The sequence below is a fragment of the Schistocerca americana genome, chromosome X, assembly GCF_021461395.2.
Source record: "Schistocerca americana isolate TAMUIC-IGC-003095 chromosome X, iqSchAmer2.1, whole genome shotgun sequence".
NCBI lineage: Eukaryota > Metazoa > Arthropoda > Insecta > Orthoptera > Acrididae > Schistocerca > Schistocerca americana.
This window is the reverse complement of record NC_060130.1, coordinates 603,300,204-603,319,931: the sequence shown is the minus strand read 5'-3', so window position 1 is coordinate 603,319,931 and position 19,728 is coordinate 603,300,204. Positions and strand designations below refer to the sequence as shown.

The 19,728-nt window shown below is 36.9% G+C and overlaps 1 protein-coding gene across 2 annotated transcripts in view; it reads right to left on the bottom strand.

Annotated features, from left to right (window-relative positions):
- LOC124555316 (gamma-aminobutyric acid type B receptor subunit 1) overlaps positions 1 to 19,728 on the bottom strand; it is a 118,956-nt gene that overhangs the window by 38,606 nt on the left and 60,622 nt on the right. For both annotated transcript variants that reach the window (XM_047129192.1, XM_047129191.1), the window contains exons 12-13: positions 17,701 to 17,941; positions 16,871 to 17,075 (exon numbers count right to left, since the gene is read on the bottom strand). In XM_047129192.1, the coding sequence (XP_046985148.1) occupies positions 16,871 to 17,075; positions 17,701 to 17,941 (446 nt within the window). The remainder of the gene's footprint in view (positions 1 to 16,870; positions 17,076 to 17,700; positions 17,942 to 19,728) is intronic.

The following is a 19,728-nucleotide window of genomic DNA, read 5'->3' as shown; positions in this document are numbered from 1 at the left end:
CGAATGGACAGTTTGTTGCTGGTCATTCCCACATAGAATGCGTCACAGTGTAGGCAGGTCAGCTGGTAAATCACGTGGGTGCTTTCACACGTGGCTCTGCCTTTGATCGTGTACACCTTCCGGGTTACAGGACTGGAATAGGTGGTGGTGGGAGGGTGCATGGGACAGGTTTTGCATCGGGGGCGGTTACAAGGATAGGAGCCAGAGGGTAGGGAAGGTGGTTTGGGGATTTCATAGGGATGAACTAACAGGTTACGAAGGTTAGGTGGACGGCGGAAAGACACTCTTGGCGGAGTGGGGAGGATTTCATGAAGGATGGATCTCATTTCAGGGCAGGATTTGAGGAAGTCGTATCCCTGCTGGAGAGCCACATTCAGAGTCTGGTCCAGTCCCGGAAAGTATCCTGTCACAAGTGGGGCACTTTTGTGGTTCTTCTGTGGGGGATTCTGGGTTTGAGGGGACGAGGAAGTGGCTCTGGTTATTTGCTTCTGTACCAGGTCGGGAGGGTAGTTGCGGGATGCGAAAGCTGTTTTCAGGTTGTTGGTGTAATGATTCAGGGATTCCGGACTGGAGCAGATTCGTTTGCCACGAAGACCTAGGCTGTAGGGAAGGGACCGTTTGATGTGGAATGGGTGGCAGCTGTCATAATGGAGGTACTGTTGCTTGTTGGTGGGTTTGATGTGGACGGACGTGTGAAGTTGGCCATTGGACAGGTGGAGGTCAACGTCAAGGAAAGTGGCATGGGATTTTTTTTTATATATATATATATATATATATATATATATATATATATATATATATATATATATATATATATATATATATATATATTTTGTAAACACTTTCCTCTCCATATACTGTGCTCTAATAGTTTTAGATGTAAGAAGTATTGTGCCACCACGCATGAATGGTATGGTACATCTGCGTTAATATAGGTCAATTTTAATGCTGTTAATAACCTCTTATATACACAACATATGCATTACACCTTAAAAGTGGCAATTATAATTTTAATTTGTAATTTCACTATGTCCCTTATAATTATTTTAATAACTGGGTACGTTTTTAGACATGTAAGTGTGAATGCCCAAAAAAGTGGTGGAATTTTGCCATAGTTTAGCAATATTATTTTCTTTTTTTTACTGCACAGGATTTACATAAAGCTTCATGAGGTGGTTTCAATGAAAGCACATAGTGACAGGGCTTTGACTTGCTCAACAACAAATGGAATGTCTTGCTGTTTAATCTTACAATGTATCTGACTGCAGAGTTTACGTTAACTGTACACAATCAACTTTCTCCATTTTATGTGGGATGGCAGTGCTGTATGCAGGCTGATATTTGTAAAGAGTGGCCTTCAGCTATGTAATGTATGTTATCAGGTTATAAGTTGAATCTATTAGTTTACCTTATTGTATGGTGGTGTAACACATTGTATTTCCACAGTTCTGAAGATGTTCACTTTGGTTGAGTGAAACATGTAAAATAAAGAAAAATTTACATGCAACTCTGAAATGGTTGCTGTTCCCCTGCAGACAAATTCTTGCACTTCCTACAAAATACAAACTGACCAAAACACTACTTTAACAGTAATGAGTATATATTCAGATAATGTCAGTATGAACATTTATGTGAAAATGGACAGTAAGATCCTTACTACGTAGTGACGATTACTAAAGATATATTAACTATACTGTTACTAGTATTATTCACAAACAGCATATTTCTTTCTTGTGAAATTCAAATAAATCACTACACATGTGGCTTCTTTAAAGCCAAAATACGTTTTTTGTTGTATTCCCAACATGTTTATCATCTAATTACATAGTTGCCAGTCATCATCAAAATTTCTTGCACATCTAAATACATTAAGGACTAAATTGAATTCTAGAACAAAGTCAGAAAATTGTGTTCTTTCACAAAATTCTAATCTGTTTGAAACAGCGGTAATGCAACATGCAAATTTTTTCACAATTCAGACATGATGAATGCTCTGCAGTCATACTTTACTACAGAACTAGGTCTATGTCATTTATGAAAACTATTATGCAAAAATTTAAAGAGGCAAATTTAGCCAGATCTTCAAGAAACACATAGTCATGCTCATTTATTGTCCAGGACCAGAATTCTGACAGCTGCTACAACCAACATTAGATTACGGAAGATTCCAACTTCTTTATACATACAAAATACCACATGACTACACACATGGCACATACAGGAGAGGAAACAATGGCACTATGGTGATGAAGACAGATTAGTATTGTCAGAATCAACTGCACACTCAGCTTGCAGCAAAGGACAGGAGTACAAGTTGGGGGTTAAAGCATATTGTGAAGTGCTAAAAATATACTTTTTGTGCAGATCATGTGCTATGGCAGAGATGTCACACGGAAATAGAACAATGGTTTTGTGATAGCGCATTTTAAAGACTTTTGTGTTCAAATCTGACATGATACAGTTGCAACAACTACGTACACTACTCACATATATACTTTGTGCTACACACTGTAGATCATAAAGATTAGCAGCAGTGATATTCTTTTATATTTAAATTTTACACAGTGTACAGAAATTCACTGAACCGACTCCTAATAAGCTTGTAACGTCAACTGGGGAAGTAAACTCTTTTTTCATATGTCTGTTTCTCTCATCGAGCCTAAACTAACACCTTGATGGGCTGCAGCACATGAAGTACAGTGAGCATATGAAGTGTGGCTTGTAAGGACACATTAAACAATAAGAGCAATGGTGACAAGGTTTTTCACGAAGCAGACATCAGCATTTATGCTTGTGGTTTAACCACTTAACTGCTGCGATATTTTATATCTGTCCTTGCTACTTTATTTCAGTTATATACAGCACACACAAATATATATATCCTAACTTATCTTACAAAACTGGCAAAGACACTTTAGCTTGTAGCTGCTGAAAATTTGTGCATCCAGATTGAATCCTTTTCGCTGAAGTCCACCTCATCACATCAATTTATAGTAATTCTTTATTGAAATAGAACCCACCAAACATGTAAACTTTCATGCTTTGACAAATGGTACCCAAAATTTATGCTGTTAAGCTTTGTAAATTTCGAATGTAGCAAACCTGCTGAGGATTGAGTCTACAGTAAATCACAAGTTATGGACTTAATATTGGCTAAACATTAAATCTTAAGAGGATCTACACAAATGTAAAGTCACCACCCTAAAGCTGAATTTATTTTGAAAGTACAGTTCATAATCCAATTAACATAAATGTTCGCAATAATGTGTTGTGTTTTTGATGAATCTATTTTTTTAAATTTTTTTCTGATACAATGTGGCAGGTGGTATACATTAATGTAGGGGTGGCACGACTTTAATGATCTCTGATACACTACATACAATGCTCTTCTATTTGTGTCTTATGTTTTTGCAGCAGAAACCTACAATGTGCGGTACTTTTAATCATTTTTGCTCAGTACACAGACAGTTACAGTTTTGCTGTGCTGCAATGAAGATCATTCAAAGAAGCTTCCGTTACCCTTGAAGTGCATAGTAAATTCTAATTCCTGGATGACTGAAAATTTTTGGAGACTTCAGCATCCAATTAGGTTTCCAAATGGGCAAAAAAATAGACAAATAATTCTATTTGTTATCCAAATTCTGATATGCTGAGAAATGTTAAAGTACAAGGGTGGTTTGAAAAGTTCTCGGAACAGAATAGCAAAAAAAAGTGATTACATCACTGAAAATTTTTATTCTTGAATGTAGTCTCCTTGTAGATTAATGCACTTGGTCCAATGATATTCCAGTGCCTTCTTCCCATCTCGGAAACGAATTTCCTACAGGACTGCAAAATAGTTTCAACTCTGGCTATCGGTTCTTCGCTTGAAGTGAATCTTCATCCACCAACAACAATTTTTAGTTTTGGGAAGAGATGGAAGTCTGATGGAGTCATATCGGGTGAATAAGGTGGGTGTGACAACAATTCATACCTTAGTTCATGTAATTTAGCCATGGCGATGATAACTGTGTGCGGGCGCACATTGTCTTGATGGTGGCACCCATATTGCAGATAATTTTTTCATTTCTAATTCTTCAGTTAAAATGTGATATACCCTTTCAGATGACATCTGGCAAATGTAAGCAATTTCATGCACTTTCAATCGGTGATTCTCCATGACCATTCTGTGAACTTTTGCAATGATTTCAGGAGTAGTGACACATCTTGGCTGACCATTGCGCGGATCATCATCTAAGCTCTCCCAACCAAATTTAAAATCATTTGTCCACTTGGCAAGAGCAGAGTATGAAGGAGCAGAGCCCCCAGTGTATACTGGAAACCAGCATGAATTTTCTTTCTTTACGAAGTACTTAATCACTGCTCGAATCTCGATTTTTTCCATCTTCACAAATCACTACGAAGGAACAACAACAGAGCCACGTTGCCACCACAGCTCTCTTCCAAGAGCACTGACGTGGCACATGTTTACAGGCAACAGTCCAATAAATATCATGTGAATGACTCGTTACAGTTGTGCTGACCTCTTGTGGTGATTCCGAGAACTTTTCGAAAACCACCCTGGAACACCCCCCCCCCCCAAATTGGACTAGCCACTTGCAGCCTCTAGATTTCGCAATTATTTGTGCTTTTAAATTTAATTGCCAAAAGCAGATAGTGCAGAAAGCAAAGCATATCAGGCTTAATTGTGGTGTTACACAGGAAGAAAAGGAGGAGGAATCTGATGGAGAAATTACCGAGAAAATGAGTTTCTTTCAGGCACTACAGGGCCTAGACACTCTTGAGAAAATATGTGGAGAAATCTGATGTGGATGACACTATCATAGCAACATTATCAAATTTATAAAACATGCTCTATTTACTTAAGCGTCAGGAAACATCCAAATGAACAAGTATTCTGGAGTGGGTTAGGAAGTGAATATTGTATCATAATTACTAAATAATTAACCTGCAAATAAAACTTACAGTTCAAATCTGTTTTGTATTTCATATACAGACTCTCAACAATTCAATTTAATAGTGTAATTCATAGATGTTGAGTCATGTGACTTTTCTTTCCTGTTTCATGTGCAAGGAATCCCTTCTCTTGTGTCATGTTTCCTATTAACATTTAGAGGCTGCTGAAAGAGCATTGTTTCGAAAATATCATCATCAGATTCAATTAAGGGAACAGACATCATGCAATGTACTGAGTACTGTATGGCAAACTTACAAATGTGATATTTAGAATAGGAAATTACTACAGCAAATGACCACTAACGACAGGCCAATTCAACAATTTATTTCATGTTATATCTATGAGTTGTAATCTGTGTGTTTCGTGTTTCATTTTTGCTATGGTCTGCATAAAGATGTGAGATGGTAGGAATACACAACCTGAAAGTTTATCTTTTTAAATATATTATGATATTTCCAGGTCCACACATTATTGCCCAGTGTCATTTTATGGTTTATAATAATATGTACATACAATATTCCCATCATTATGTTTCGTGCCTTCCCAAGATCTAGTCCAGGAACCTAAATAAATGTTTTTGATTGGCCCGACACCTACCCAGGCAGTTTACGACTTTAATTGCAAGATATAAAACTATATGTACATGACTTTTTTTACCATTATACTTATGATTAATGTCTTTCTGTGTGTGTTTTTTGTTATTCGTTGCCTTCACATGTGTACGATATGCTGCCACCTTGTGGCTATTTTAGTTTCCTTGCATGGCTCTCCAGCCATGGATGTTCAATTCCTATTCAATATGGCACAATGAAGCTGACTCAGTACATTGTGTGGTGTCTGTTCCCTTAATTGACTCTGATGATGGTATTTTCAAAATGTGCCATTAAAAAGAGTGGTCACAAAAATACCTGTGGCTATTTTACTATTATCAGAGAATCCATAATAGCTATTCCCATACTCCTATCTACCACCTCATTACATTTCGATTACTTACCACTCCTGTCCAGAAAACTTGGTATTGCATTTTACTTTTCTTTTACATTACAGTACGTGAAGTGAAGAATGTGCTCTTGAAATTGCCATCTCTTGAGTGCTGACATATTGTGTAATTTACAGTCTTTGGCAGAGTACTGTCCCTGAGCTGTTCTGCATGAGAAATGTTTTTTTAGCCCTGCACAAGATTCTTTTCACCTCTCCTCAATGCTTATCCCTATTGCCAACTCTGTACCAGCCAACCCCCCACTTTGTTTACTCACTACATAATACGTTTAAAGACCTTTCCCTGCAAAATATTGAAAATTCCTGAAGTACTGGATTATAAAGTACAAACAGGCAAAGAAGCTATAAATCAAAGTTCGTGTGAGAATTTCATTCTTCTCCTCCATGTAGCAATTTTACCAACACTCATAACATCAACTGACATAATCAAATTGCAATTTCATAAACAAAAAAGAAAGAAATTTCAAAATTTTCTCAAATAATAAACCTATTATGGAAAAAAGTGAATTTTGACACTAATAATACTCTAGAATACATAATTGAAAAGCCTACACCTTTTGTTTGGTTTGGTTGTTTGGGGAAGGAGACCAGACAGCGTGGTCATCGGTCTCATCGGATTAGGGAAGGAAGTCGGCCATGCCCTTTCAGAGGAACCATCCCGGCATTTGCCTACAGCGATTTAGGGAAATCACAGAAAACCTAAATCAGGATGGCCGGACGTCTACTCGTTTTGTTGATGATGTACGAGGTAATTGACACATTCCCAACACACTACTGTCACAAATTATTCCTGAAAACACACAGTTTTGAGTATTCTTTCAGTTTGTGTTCACCTCACAAATAGCAGAAATTTACAGCCTACATGGTGAAATTAACTGAAAACTGCCAGATTATCACATCTCAGATATTTGTTTTCCACCTGCAGCCAATAGCTGTATAGTATGGTGACATCACACTTATGCAGTGGTTTCTAGCATATAAAATGATAACATAGCAAGCTTACTTGGTGGCTTGTTCCAAAGTATGGCTGATATGATCAGTGTATAGCAAATGAAGTGACCGTGACTTCCACTTAGGTTTAATTTATGCCCTTCACTAACCTGCATTATTTTTACTTACAATAGTTCTGCTCAGAGCCTGCCTATAGAATCCAGTATGTATCAAGCCTTTTGTGACGGCAGCCAATGTCGGCAACTCTATTTACTATGTGCACCACCACAATTAACAGGATGTGTTCAGTGAACAGTTGTGTGATGCCTTGTTTGTCTTTGTAGCATTTCTCTACGGTGTTTAATTTGTTGTGATGACAGACAGATTTTTATAAATGTAACGGATTGCTGGGACAGAGAAACACTGAAATCACAGCAGGCTTAAATTTATTTCATATTCATTGGTATAAATAAATACCACATGCGAAGAAAAACTTGTTTGTTTGTTTGTATATATGTGCTTTCACAAAACCTGCTGTGTTTACACAACAGCAAGCAATGAGGTCAAAGTGCAAATGGCATGATTGGCAATATGGCAGAATGCTCCACTTTGACCACTCAGCAAAATGAAAAGTTTTCAAGCAAAACACTAGAGTTCATTGCATTTGCTTCACCAGAGCAAGCTGCACTGCCATTGACTACTGAAGGAAAATGACCACCCTCACATGTTACATTCCAACATCTTTCACTGAACATCACAATTTTTAATTTAATTCATCATGTTTATCAATTTTTGCTTTTTTTCTGGATGAGAACAAAGGAAAAGTTTCTCAACAATGCATGTTTTGATGTATAATTTGTGGCTGTATCATGTTGAACAATAGCTCGATTACTTTTTACCCATATACCAAGTTCAATTTTTTTAATGAGTGTTTCCATACAGATTTTATACAATGTACTGGAGAGGATTGCAATTTTTAATCATATCTTCCAATTACATATGTTTTTGCTCATTTATGGTGGTTTTAACATTTTCTTTGATTCTGTATTTTACTCAATTTTGCATTTTTTAAGTCTTGATCGCACAAAACATAAAACAGAAGTTTCACTGTGCATTTGAAAAGGGAGACTTTTACATCAGTAGCAAATTTTGTTTATGTGAATGTTATTTCATAGATGCAAGTCTCTTGCTGAAGCATCAACAGGAAAGGTACATGAAGACAGACTTAATAGGGTCTGGAAATTAGAGATATATAAGCACAACTGTATATTTTCTCCATTTTAAGGTACTTAACTATTGGTACTTTTACGAACATCTGAATAATTATCCTTACTTGTTTATATATCTTACATTCTACACAACTTTTATTTTCATCTAACCTATGATTTAAGTTATTAACCCATTTTTTAGTACAACAATATCACAAACAAAGATGTTAATTCAGTATTCTAGTGTGTACACAAGCATGGACAGAGTTACAAGGAAAAGCAAAAAGTTGATGCTACTTTCTATGCGTACAATCACTGATAGAGCAAAACACCTGAAACACTTCTAATGAGCTGTTAAAGCACTTTTGGCATGAAAAATTAATGTGGTATGTAACAATGTATTTTATAAGAGTCCACTTGTGATAACTAATTTGGATTTGATCTTTAATATCAGCAAATGGGTCTTTTTCTGGCTCATTTTTAATTTCTATCCCAGTACTGTACCATCGTGTGTATCATGAATACAGATAATTGCAACACCCAAAAGAATGTAAATAAGTTACTGTAAACTGTATAGCTAAAATAAACAGAATCTACTCTCACTAATATTCCAGATCATATTAATGTAAGAACAGAAATAAGTCAACAGTTCATTTGAAGGGTTGTTATTATTTAAAATTTAAATTTAAATATAAAGGTCATGGTCATACAAACAGCTGTATCTAATTGCAAATACAATAAATCTGTATTACTGATTCCTGGGCATTCATGTTAACAACAATCTTGATTAAAATATTTGCTATAACCTGACTGTACTATATGTTAATATACAAATAGAAATAAGATGTTAGATCCAGGGTGTATACACGGACAAGGAAAAGAAATTCCTGGATTTTTCCCAGATCTCCCGGTTAAAAATTCATTTTCCCCCGGGTGAAAATACACTTTTTCCGTGTTAAATGACAGTATACTTTCCCTCGGAACTGTAAAACGTATCCTTTGAATGAATATGGTTTTATATAGCAGTGTAGAATTTCCCGGCACTTTAGAAAACGAAACTCAGGGCAAAAAAACAAGTTTTGGAAAGATCTTTGATGTGCTGCAATATGTAAGCTGTGTATTTTCGTATTACGAAAGTATAAATTCGAATTCCACCAACAGGAAAATCTAATGGTTTAAATTAATATACATAGTGTTGCTACAAGAAAAGCAAAGCTTTCGTATATAATATTTGTCTCAAAGATTAATAAGCTACAAGAGAAGCTAACCTTTCACATGTAATGTTGATTTGTTTAGCGCATGTTACACTTTAAGATACATCACACAAATACGCCAGTAAAATTTTTAATACCGACACAAATCTCTGATCTTCTGGGCTAGAAATTCTTCTAAATGGCTCTTCATCAAAGAGTTGATTTTTAAAAGAGATTTAGGAAATTCATCGTACATTCTCGCACATAGTTCATCTTACGTAAAAGGAAATTTACTTTGAAAATAACGCTTTTCAAACAACAATTCACAATATTTTCCCGCGACTTGTTAGAAACAGATTCATTTCAGAAACTGCCAGACAGCATCAGATAAGAGGCATCACCGTGCTTACACAGCAACAGTGACATAGGAAGCCAGTATGTTCGTACATGTAAAACATTAAAAGATCTTACATCTTATCATAAAAGAAACAAGACATCAGAGGATACTCCAAGAGCGTCGGAATTTCATGAACTATACTAAAATTCATAGTTCACCTTACATTGCACATTCGTATGTCCAGATTCCCAATGACGTAGGCCTCGATCTGATATGAAACTTTTCAGTGTGGTTTTCGAGACGTAAATTTTCTTCGAGTACCAGTACTCTATTATTTCATGTTTGGTTCTTTGTTATGGCATAATGCCATACGTGCTAGAAGATGAAAACGTGCACTTGAAACGCAGCGAATGGTCGAAACTAGCCAATAGTGTGGAATTAAACACTTCGTTTCAAATAAATTCACTGCCTCAGCAGGAAAGCCTAATAAAAGCCAAATATCTTTAGCAAAACGACAAAAATAACTTTATTGTTCTGCAAGGCGATTAATGCTTGACTGTCAAAAAAGTGGAAATAAAATAAAATCTGAAACTAGTAACATATTTTAGCCTTCCGCAATTATGTGAATATATTTTAATTCACTTGATAGCTCCCACCCATAGAAATCTGTCTTGTTTTCATTTGACGTGAGAGCAGTAAAGGAAGAGGAAACAGAAAAATCACTAAATGTGAACACGGGTCACGTGGAGGCTACCCCCTCTCCCTCTATTACTCAGACTGCTCTGTGCATCAGAACGTAAAAAAACTTTTCAAAAATAAGATCATTGTGTAGCATACATCTTTCTGAAGAGTTTGATGCATAAAACATATATCTTTCAGGGAATGTAAGACACGTTATTTGCTCTTAAGTGTGCAGTGCAGTGCAGTGCCACGACTCTTCAAACATTCTTACAGCGCACGCCACTGTATTTCGCTCTGTGGAACTCAAACGTGTATATTTTGTAATGGATGCAATCAAACTATTAGAGGACAGTGGAAATTAATATGTCCTGTAGTGCCTATACTGCTCCCAGTCGGCCCGTTTGACGTTCTGCCCAACCCCTCGCAATTAATACTGGATAGGATTATTTGTAACCAGGAGAACAAGTACTCTTCAGAAAATCTAGACTCTTTATTGCCTATCAGCTAATAACTTGCTCCTCTGTGCAACATAAAATTAAATATAGAATACCTAAAACCAGTAAAGGCAGGAGACAGGCAAGACAGTACACATTTCTTCAATCCTTTGGTCCTAGCGATTTTCTAATCTTGCTACAGCTTTACATGGCGTTCTTTCCTTTCTGCGAAAGAACTATTACCTTATCAAAGTTCGTCAAACGTTTTGCTATGTGAAAAATGGAAATGTCGTCGTCTAATACTGAAAAATCTGTTAATACAATTAGTACCCAAGGCTGGTGTGGTTTCTCAATCTGATTACGTCTATTTTGTCACTGTGTGCCTGATAAAACAAAACAGGCCTTTCTAATATTGCAGCAATTGTACCACACGCCAAATACGCGACACTGTTTTGGCAATAATGATCATTTTTATAATACGACAAAATAATTCACCAAGTACCAATACAAAATACCTATTTGGCCTACTACAAGCAAAAAGCTTTACGTTAGGAAATAGTTTCACATTTCATTCATGCACTCCAGTCTCTCATGCACGAGACTGAAAAATAGAACGAAATTTTACTATAAATTTGGAATCATCATATTCTTCCATAATTTGTGTGATGTCCCTTCTTCTCCTTCCTCATTCTAACAAACAGTCTTATCACTAATTTTGTAACTATTCCTACCACTGTCAAAACTCATTCTCCGGTTAACTTTACTACCCCTGCCACAATCACCGGTTTAGTTATCCACAGATTATTCTCCGGTTAGTCGTTATTACGAGTTCGTACAATGCGTTTCCCGCGCTACTTCCAGAATGGGACTTAAACACCTGCTAGCTGGGGACTGCAACTGGCCCTGTCTAGCGTAGCGATCTGGCCAAAAATTTTCTGTCAAAATTTCACTTTCTTGGATACACCGAGAAGATAATACGTAATCTTTCGTACCTGTTATTCCTGTTAGTCATTTATTTCCACTCTGGTAGTCTGAATCTATGGATTTCACTAGTAATTATGACAACGCTTGACATTCGCAAACCGAATGAACCACATAAACAAGCAGCAGTTGGCATTCTCCGGTTCAGTTTTATTCCGCTCAGCTCGTAAAGCCATGTCCGTTTTGTCTGCAGGAAAGTTTGTTTCTAGATGTGAAGACTATTCTCCTGGCAGAGGCATCACGTACAATATGCACCCATTCAAAAATCAACTTATAATTCATTCGGAAATCAACTTAGAATGTGTTCAAAAACCAGCAGGGGTGTGTTTCAAAATAATATGAATTATCGATAGACTGACGTGCGCTGGATACTAGGTCCTTTGTGAAACAAGGATTTTTTTCCTCAAGAATATGAATTCCCCCCCCCCCCCCCCCAAACTGCCGCCCGGTTCATATACCCCGGTTTGCCCTCACCCCCCACTAGATCCGGGCCTGCTGCACACGCGTGAATCTGACAGCTTGGGCGTGCCAGTAAAATTTTTCCGGGTACCATGTAGCTGGTTGCTGCTATTGCAACTTACACAGCCAACAGCCACATTTTTGTAGCCATAATCAGGAAAAGGTACTAAAAGGCCTTTGACACATTCTGCTGTTGGCAGACACTTGTACGAGCACTTTGTTATTTTATATGGCGCATTTCCTTTGCAATTTAAGTTTTATTTTCGTTTTTTTTCTCTCGTTCATGTTTTAACGCTGCATTAGTATTCTGCAGTAGTGGGATACAGTAATATCCTTTAGTTAGAGTATTGGTTCTTAGCAGTCAAAATTACAAAAAATTAACTGAAAACTTGATCAACGAAAAATTCTCGGAATTCTAAAAAATTCCCGGATTTTTCCCGGTTGAAAAAATTCCTGGGTTATTCCTGGATCTCCCGGTCGTCCCGGGTCGTAGACACCCTGTAGATCACTTGAAGTTTGTTCTTGTAGTAATTTATTTATTTATTTATTTTGTGCTCTCATGTTATCACCAGTCTGACTAAAATATTTGTCCTTATTTCGACTTTAATGCATGTAAAAAAGAACAAATTACATCTCTGTGCAAAATAGGCCTATGCCATACCTTTTTGTCAACATATTTGTTACAAGTAACAGTTGTATAGCACATGATGGATGCTGGCAAAGTTTCACTGTAAGAGTGAAAATTAATACAGATTGTGTAAAAGTGCGTGAAGTGACACCAACTGGTCATCAAAATGGAAGCAGACAGATGGACACTAATGAAAAAAAGCCACCCATACTACCGCAGTAAGTAAAAAACTAAATTTACATCCACATCGACCAATAAACAAATGGTGATACATTAAAGCATGTTTCATCTTCTTGTCACAGAGCCAGCACGTAGCATTATCCTAGAAATAATCATGCATCCTCAAGAAACCATCTGAAGGTGAACCTGAAAAGGTTCGAAAACCGGTTCATGGAATAAAACTTAATTATTCAAAAAATTGACTGGTTGCAATTTTATTTAACTTATTTATGCTCAATTAACAGTCATGGGTTCTAAAATATCCCTAATGGATAAGCTTAACCCACAATAATGCCTGGGTGTATGCAACCTCAAAGGTTGTCTCCAAGAGTGTAGCAGCAATAATTAATTAAGAACTGCAGAAAATTTATGCACACAAACTGTAAACATGTAAGAGCCACTGAAGTGGAGATATGAAAGCAAGTGTAAACGCAAAGTTATGGAAAACTAATCCTTATGTAGACACAAATGAAAATATATTTGATGTGGGATGGAAGGCAGATTAATGTTTAAGATCCTGTTCGTCATGAGGTCATTAGATTCGAAAGAACAATCCTCTTGTTTTCCTTAAGTGGAAATCATGAAAAGCCTAAATCCAGATGGCAGTATGGGGATTTGAAGAGATAAGGTGACGTGGCCTAATTAGTCTCTGCACACATGAAAACATGTCAATGGTGGGGAATGAGTATTGTGAAAAACCACACAATGAGATACAACTAACTTGCTAACAAGGAACCATTCATCCACCGGCAACTGATACAGTAACCTACATCTCAGTAATGTTCTTTCATTTCTCCACACCATCCTGCAAGGCAACATTTAACTTTCATAAAATAATGAAACTATCTACTGTTCTCCATTTTTGTCTCAATGGTTTGGGAATACTCCATGAACATGAGAGTGCTCATGTCACAACAGAATTCTGTTGATAGGGTGTATATGCAAACAAGGAAAACAAATTCCCCGGCTTCTTTCCAGATTTCCCGATTAAAAAATACACTTTCTCCCCGGTGAAAATACAGTTTTTCTGTGTTAAGTGACAGCACACTTTCCCTTGGGATCGCAAAACTTATCAATCCTTTGAATGGTTAAGGTCTCATACATCAGTGTAGAACCTCCTGCCACTTAATTCCACCAAAGACAGAATGTTAGTTTCCGGAGCACTGAAATCGAGATCACAATGCGCTTTTGAAAGTCAATCATATGTCACATCACATGATCTCACCAGCCGATGATAGCAGATATTCATCACATTTAAACGGGGCTCCCAAAACCAAATTTCGTAAACCAATCTCTCAATACTGCTTCTGGGTTGTCATATAGACACTTCAAAATAGATTCTGGCAATCCGCTTCTGGTTGCTGGTTTTCCAGTTCTGCAATTGATTTTCATTGCCATGCATAAGCAGCTGGTATTGAAACATGCTTGGACTGTTAGGTTTCGGCTTGTTTTTAAAAATCTCGGCTAATATTGACAGAGTGGCTTTTTGTACAGTGAAGGATAAGTAGATATATTAGACTGAAGCTGTTTACAATTTGTCTAACTGTAAAGAAATAGCGATTGTGCTGACTAAATCGTAAACTGTATCTTCTGTTTTCCAGGTGCCGTTGTTAACTGAGCTAGCAAATCTGCTTCAGACCTTAACATGTAAACACAACAGCGAAAAACAGCTTCCGAAATTCAGTTTTCGCCTTTCGGGAGATGTGTTGCATGTAAACATAGTGAGTCAGAGCACAGGACATATAGCAGCATCACTGTTAAGTAACATGAACAAACAAATAGGAAAAGTTAATGATTTAAATTAACATACATAGCGTAGCTATAAGGAAAGTGAAGATTTCACATATAATATTTGTCATTTTTGCATGTGGTTACACTTCGATGCATCACACAAATGTGCTAGTAAAATTTTAAGTAATGATGTAAATGTCTGGTCTTCTGGGCTCGAAATTCTTCTAAGTGGCTGGCCCCCAAAGTGTTAAGCTTTCAAATGAAAATCAAACACTCTGTGATTTAAGAAATTCAAAGCACGTTCGCACCTGTAACATAACTCACATTGCGTAAAATGAAATTTACTTTGAAAGTAAGGCTTTTCAAATGACCAATTGCAATACTTTCCCGCAACCGGTTAGAATTCATTTCAGCAGTTATTAGAGAGTGCCAGAAAGCAGCATTACTGTGTCTACATGGCTACGATGACGTAGGTAGCTCATATGTTCGCACGTATATGGCATTACGAGATCTTACATTATGTCATAAACAGAACAACACAGCAGAAGATACTCCAAAAGCATCAGAATTTCATAAACCTTACTAAAACCCATAATTTGACTTAAAGAGCACATTCGTATGTCCAGATTCGCAAAGAAGTAGGCCCCAAGCTGATATTAACTTTCCAGAGTGGTTTTCGGAACGCAAATTTTCTTGAAATACCAGTATTGTATTCTCTCATGTTTAGTTCTTTATTGTGGCTTAATGCCATACATCCCAAAAGGTAACAATGTGCACTTGAACTTCTGCGTACAGTTCATACTAGCCAATAGTGTTTCAAATAAACTGACTACCTGTGGGGAAAAGAAAGCGAAATTATTTTTGTAAATTGACAAAAATAACTTCATTATTCTGCAAGGCAATTAATACCATACTGCCAGAAACCTGGAAACAAAATAAAATCAGAAAACTGAAACTAATACCATATTTTAGCCTTCCAGCCATAGAAATCCGTTTTGTTCTTGACAGCTGTAGACCACGAGGAAACAGCAAAATCACTACACGTAAACAAGGTTCCCATGGAGACTACCCCTCATCCCACTACAACTCTGATTACTCTGCGCATGTGTGAATCTGGCAGCTCGGGTGCATCAGAAAAACGTTTCCGGGTACCATCTGGCTGCTTGTTGTTATTGCTGATACAGCTCGTGTCTAGTTACCTTGGATAAGCTTACAGAAGCACTTCAAGTAGCCAGAAGCAGGAGAAGGTACTGCTCATACGTGACTCAACTGCGCATGCGCACAAGCCTGCTGGCAACTGCTCAAATGAACACAACTTTAACCATTGTGACGTCACTCCCATTGGGAGCAGTTTGTTGTTATGAAGTATTGCATAGTATTCATCCAAAAACCTTCGACACATTTTGCTGTAGACAGATGCTTGTGTGTGCACTGTGTTTTGTTACTGTAAATGGGGCATTTTCTTTGCAACTTAAGTTTTATTTATTTTTTTCCCTGTATGTTTTATTGCTGCTGCAGTATTATATTGCAGTAACGGCTAAAGTAAAATTCTTTGTTAGAGTATCAGTTCTTATGAGTAAAAACTACAGAAATTTAAATGAAAACTAAAAAAAAAGAAAAAATAAAACAAAACAAAAAACGAAAAATTCCCAGGTTTTTCCTGGTTTTCTCCCAGATGAAAAAATTCCTGAATTTTTCCAAATTTTTTGGTTGTCCTGGAGCATATACACCCTGCATTGAGCAAGTTTGGGACATCATAATATGATATGTGCATGTCCTAGACAGAGCTGTGTTCACTCTACATTAGTTTTGCATGACAGTTAAGCTGTCATGAAGCAATGAGGCTCCTCAATGTTTCTGATGACTCATGAAATTCATGCTATAATCCACTGCCACTGACATCAGGGTAAATGATGGGTGCTATTAGCTACTAGTCTCTGGGAAAGTGTGTATTAATTTGCTTGCTCAAGAATGTCAGCAAAATAAATTTAACAATGACTTTTTTATGTAAGAGTTGTATTAATCTAGGTTAGCCCAGCTTATTGCAGGTATTTCCCTCTCAGTACAACACATGAAATTATAATTTAACAAGACATAGCTGACAGCAACTCACCAAGCCAAATGTTGTTATTTTCACTCTCACAGTGTTCTAATTCAGGTCTAATTTTGACATCATCCTCAGTTGAAACAGGATCTTCCAATGGAAAAACCTCAATTCGTCTCTGAAGGGGATCGTATATTTGCCACGTGAGTAACAACACCACATCAACAAGTAGAAATCCAGTTACCATGAGGTACAGTTTCCACGGTTCAACTTTCTACCACAGAAAAAAAGAAAACATACTTAAAACATTTTAGCTAATAATTTGAAGAAACTGCAATTTTTAACTGCATTAAAATTTTATTAATTAAACTAAACTAGGGCATAGATTAAAGCCCATTTTCTTTCCATTTGTCACTTTGTGTGTGTTTAACCTGGATTTTTTACTCAGGTTTCAAGCTAATTACTTTTTTTAATACAAAACAACAGGTAAAAGTTTTATACAGAGGAACAACCAAACCATGAGTAACTGATTGCATAATTTAAAAAATTATGAAAGTAGGTGTTAAAAAAGAAATGACATTGTTCATTAGGTATCCTGTTCTCCACTAATGCTTGCTTTTGCACATGTGATGTAAAGTTTACAAATACAAAGCATTGCTTTAGATAAAGCAGAGCCTGACATTGAATCCATGAAAAAGAATGTGTTAGGTCCCAATTCTGACATCTTGGCTAACAGTAGAGTACAAAACTGCAACACAGATGGCACAATTGTTTAATTTCTGAATATATTTTATGAGCATTTCTATAAACAGCACAAAGTACAGGTTCATCATACATTGTTCTATAACAACAGGTTCACCATACATTGTTCTATAACAACAAGCTGTCACAAAACATACCTTAATATCAGTCTTTGCTTTTGTAGTAAGACGATGGACTCTCCACACTTTACTAAACATGGCACCATAAGCAAGTGTAAATCCTGTACAAAGCAGCCAAGCACGAGCCTGGCAAATTACTGGGTACACATTAGGACTCACAAACTGTCCATCTAGGCCTAACAAGAAAACTGACCACAGGCAAGCACAGACACCAACCAGCATAATTGTGTTACACACCGGATGTGATGACTGAATGACCCTGTAGAGAGAAAATTCAGTATCAAGTCTAGTGAACTTCAACACCGTGACAGTATTTGAACTATACCTCTGCAATTATGACAGAGCTCACATTTCATCTTCCTTTTCACCATTCTTACGCCATATTCCTCAAGTATAATCTATACCTCCCTTTTTATTGTCACTCATAGCTGAAACAGCAACTAAGCAACTGAAAAATATTTATTAGAGAAGCATGTCCACAAAATGTAGGGCAGTGGGTGAGAAAGAGGGTAGTAGAGGGGGGGTGGGGGGGAGGTACTGGGAGGTAGTGCTATTGCTGTACATGATCCAGTAAAGTACACCTTTCCTCTGACTATATCCCGCACCCTCAGGAATGACATCAAAGAAAAGAAGTTTAAGGAATAGTCACATGAAAATGGGTCAGCATACAGACCTGAGGGTCCCCACAAGTTCAAAAATCTTTTACTCATAACAGATACAGTACTGAAATATGTGTAAGGTAGTCAGCATAACAACAACTTGCTTACACGTTTGAATTCATTGAATGTGAGCATAGCTGCCAACCTTGAGAAGATGATCTCAGTAATCACCCAGCAAATGGCAGATTTCCATACTCACCAGAAAATTTTAAAAATTAGAAGCCTCATTTAGGCCTTTAAACATTTTATTTCAGACATTTTCCAACCCTAAATAAAGAAGATATGTTTATTTGATCACATATTTATTTTTGCATTCATTCTGAAATTAATGAAATTATCATTCTGAACTAAGAAAACTTCATTTGCCATAATGTCACTCAGGCTTCCAATGAATGTGATGGGAGAATCTGCAGTTGATGATTCTCCTGTCACATCCTAGTTTACTGTCAACTGCTGCCTCCTACATACATTCATTTCTGCCTCATAGAAAGCTTTTTGCCGTCCTTTCATATGGCAGGAGGCCACATAACTTGCTGACAACAACAAATCAGGTGACTTGTTGTCGTTGTTGTTGTTGCAATATTTGGAAATGAGGGACTTAACTTTTTTAAAATCTATGTCACTGTTCCTGGTGAAAGGTAAGGAAGCATATTTTTTGCACAGAGTAATATGTCTGTTTGTTATTTTGATAACCAGGACTCCTGAAATTCCAAGGGCACTCCTTTGCCTCATAGAGAGTGACAAATTCATAAATTTTGCTTCTTGCCACTCCATTTCATAAAGGAACAATCATAAAGATGATACACAACACTACAAACAGAGCAAAAACAAACACTAGTGCTGCATAGTGGCATTTAGTGGTAGCAGCCCAGGAAAAGTGTACCTTTTATGTGTACGTACACAGCTGAGGAACACTGGTTCTGTGTTGCCAAGATGTTCACAACATGTTGCAAACATTGGTAGTCCAGTACTAGCCACAAACAATGCTGCAGAATGTGTTTCAAATTCAGTGTAAAGGTGCCTTTAGTAAGCTGTGGTGGTAAAATAATTTGTAGATAGGTTTACTGTGTACTCGGGAAATCATTACCATCTACAAGACATTTTAGTGACATATTATTAGTGAAATGTACATAGAACTTTTTTTAATTTTTTAAAACACCAAACTGTGCAATGTCTATTACTGTAATTTTCAGTAACTTCTCGTGACTCCGAAATTAAGGTGATGAATCCATAACAATTACTGACAATCCTTAATAGTTGGCAGCCATGTGGGAGTGAGGATAGTGATAAGTGTACACATTTGATTTCTGTTGGCATACTACTACCCTGCTATGGAATAAGTGTTAATTACAAGAAATGAGTGACTGCTTCATTCATTAACAGCAAA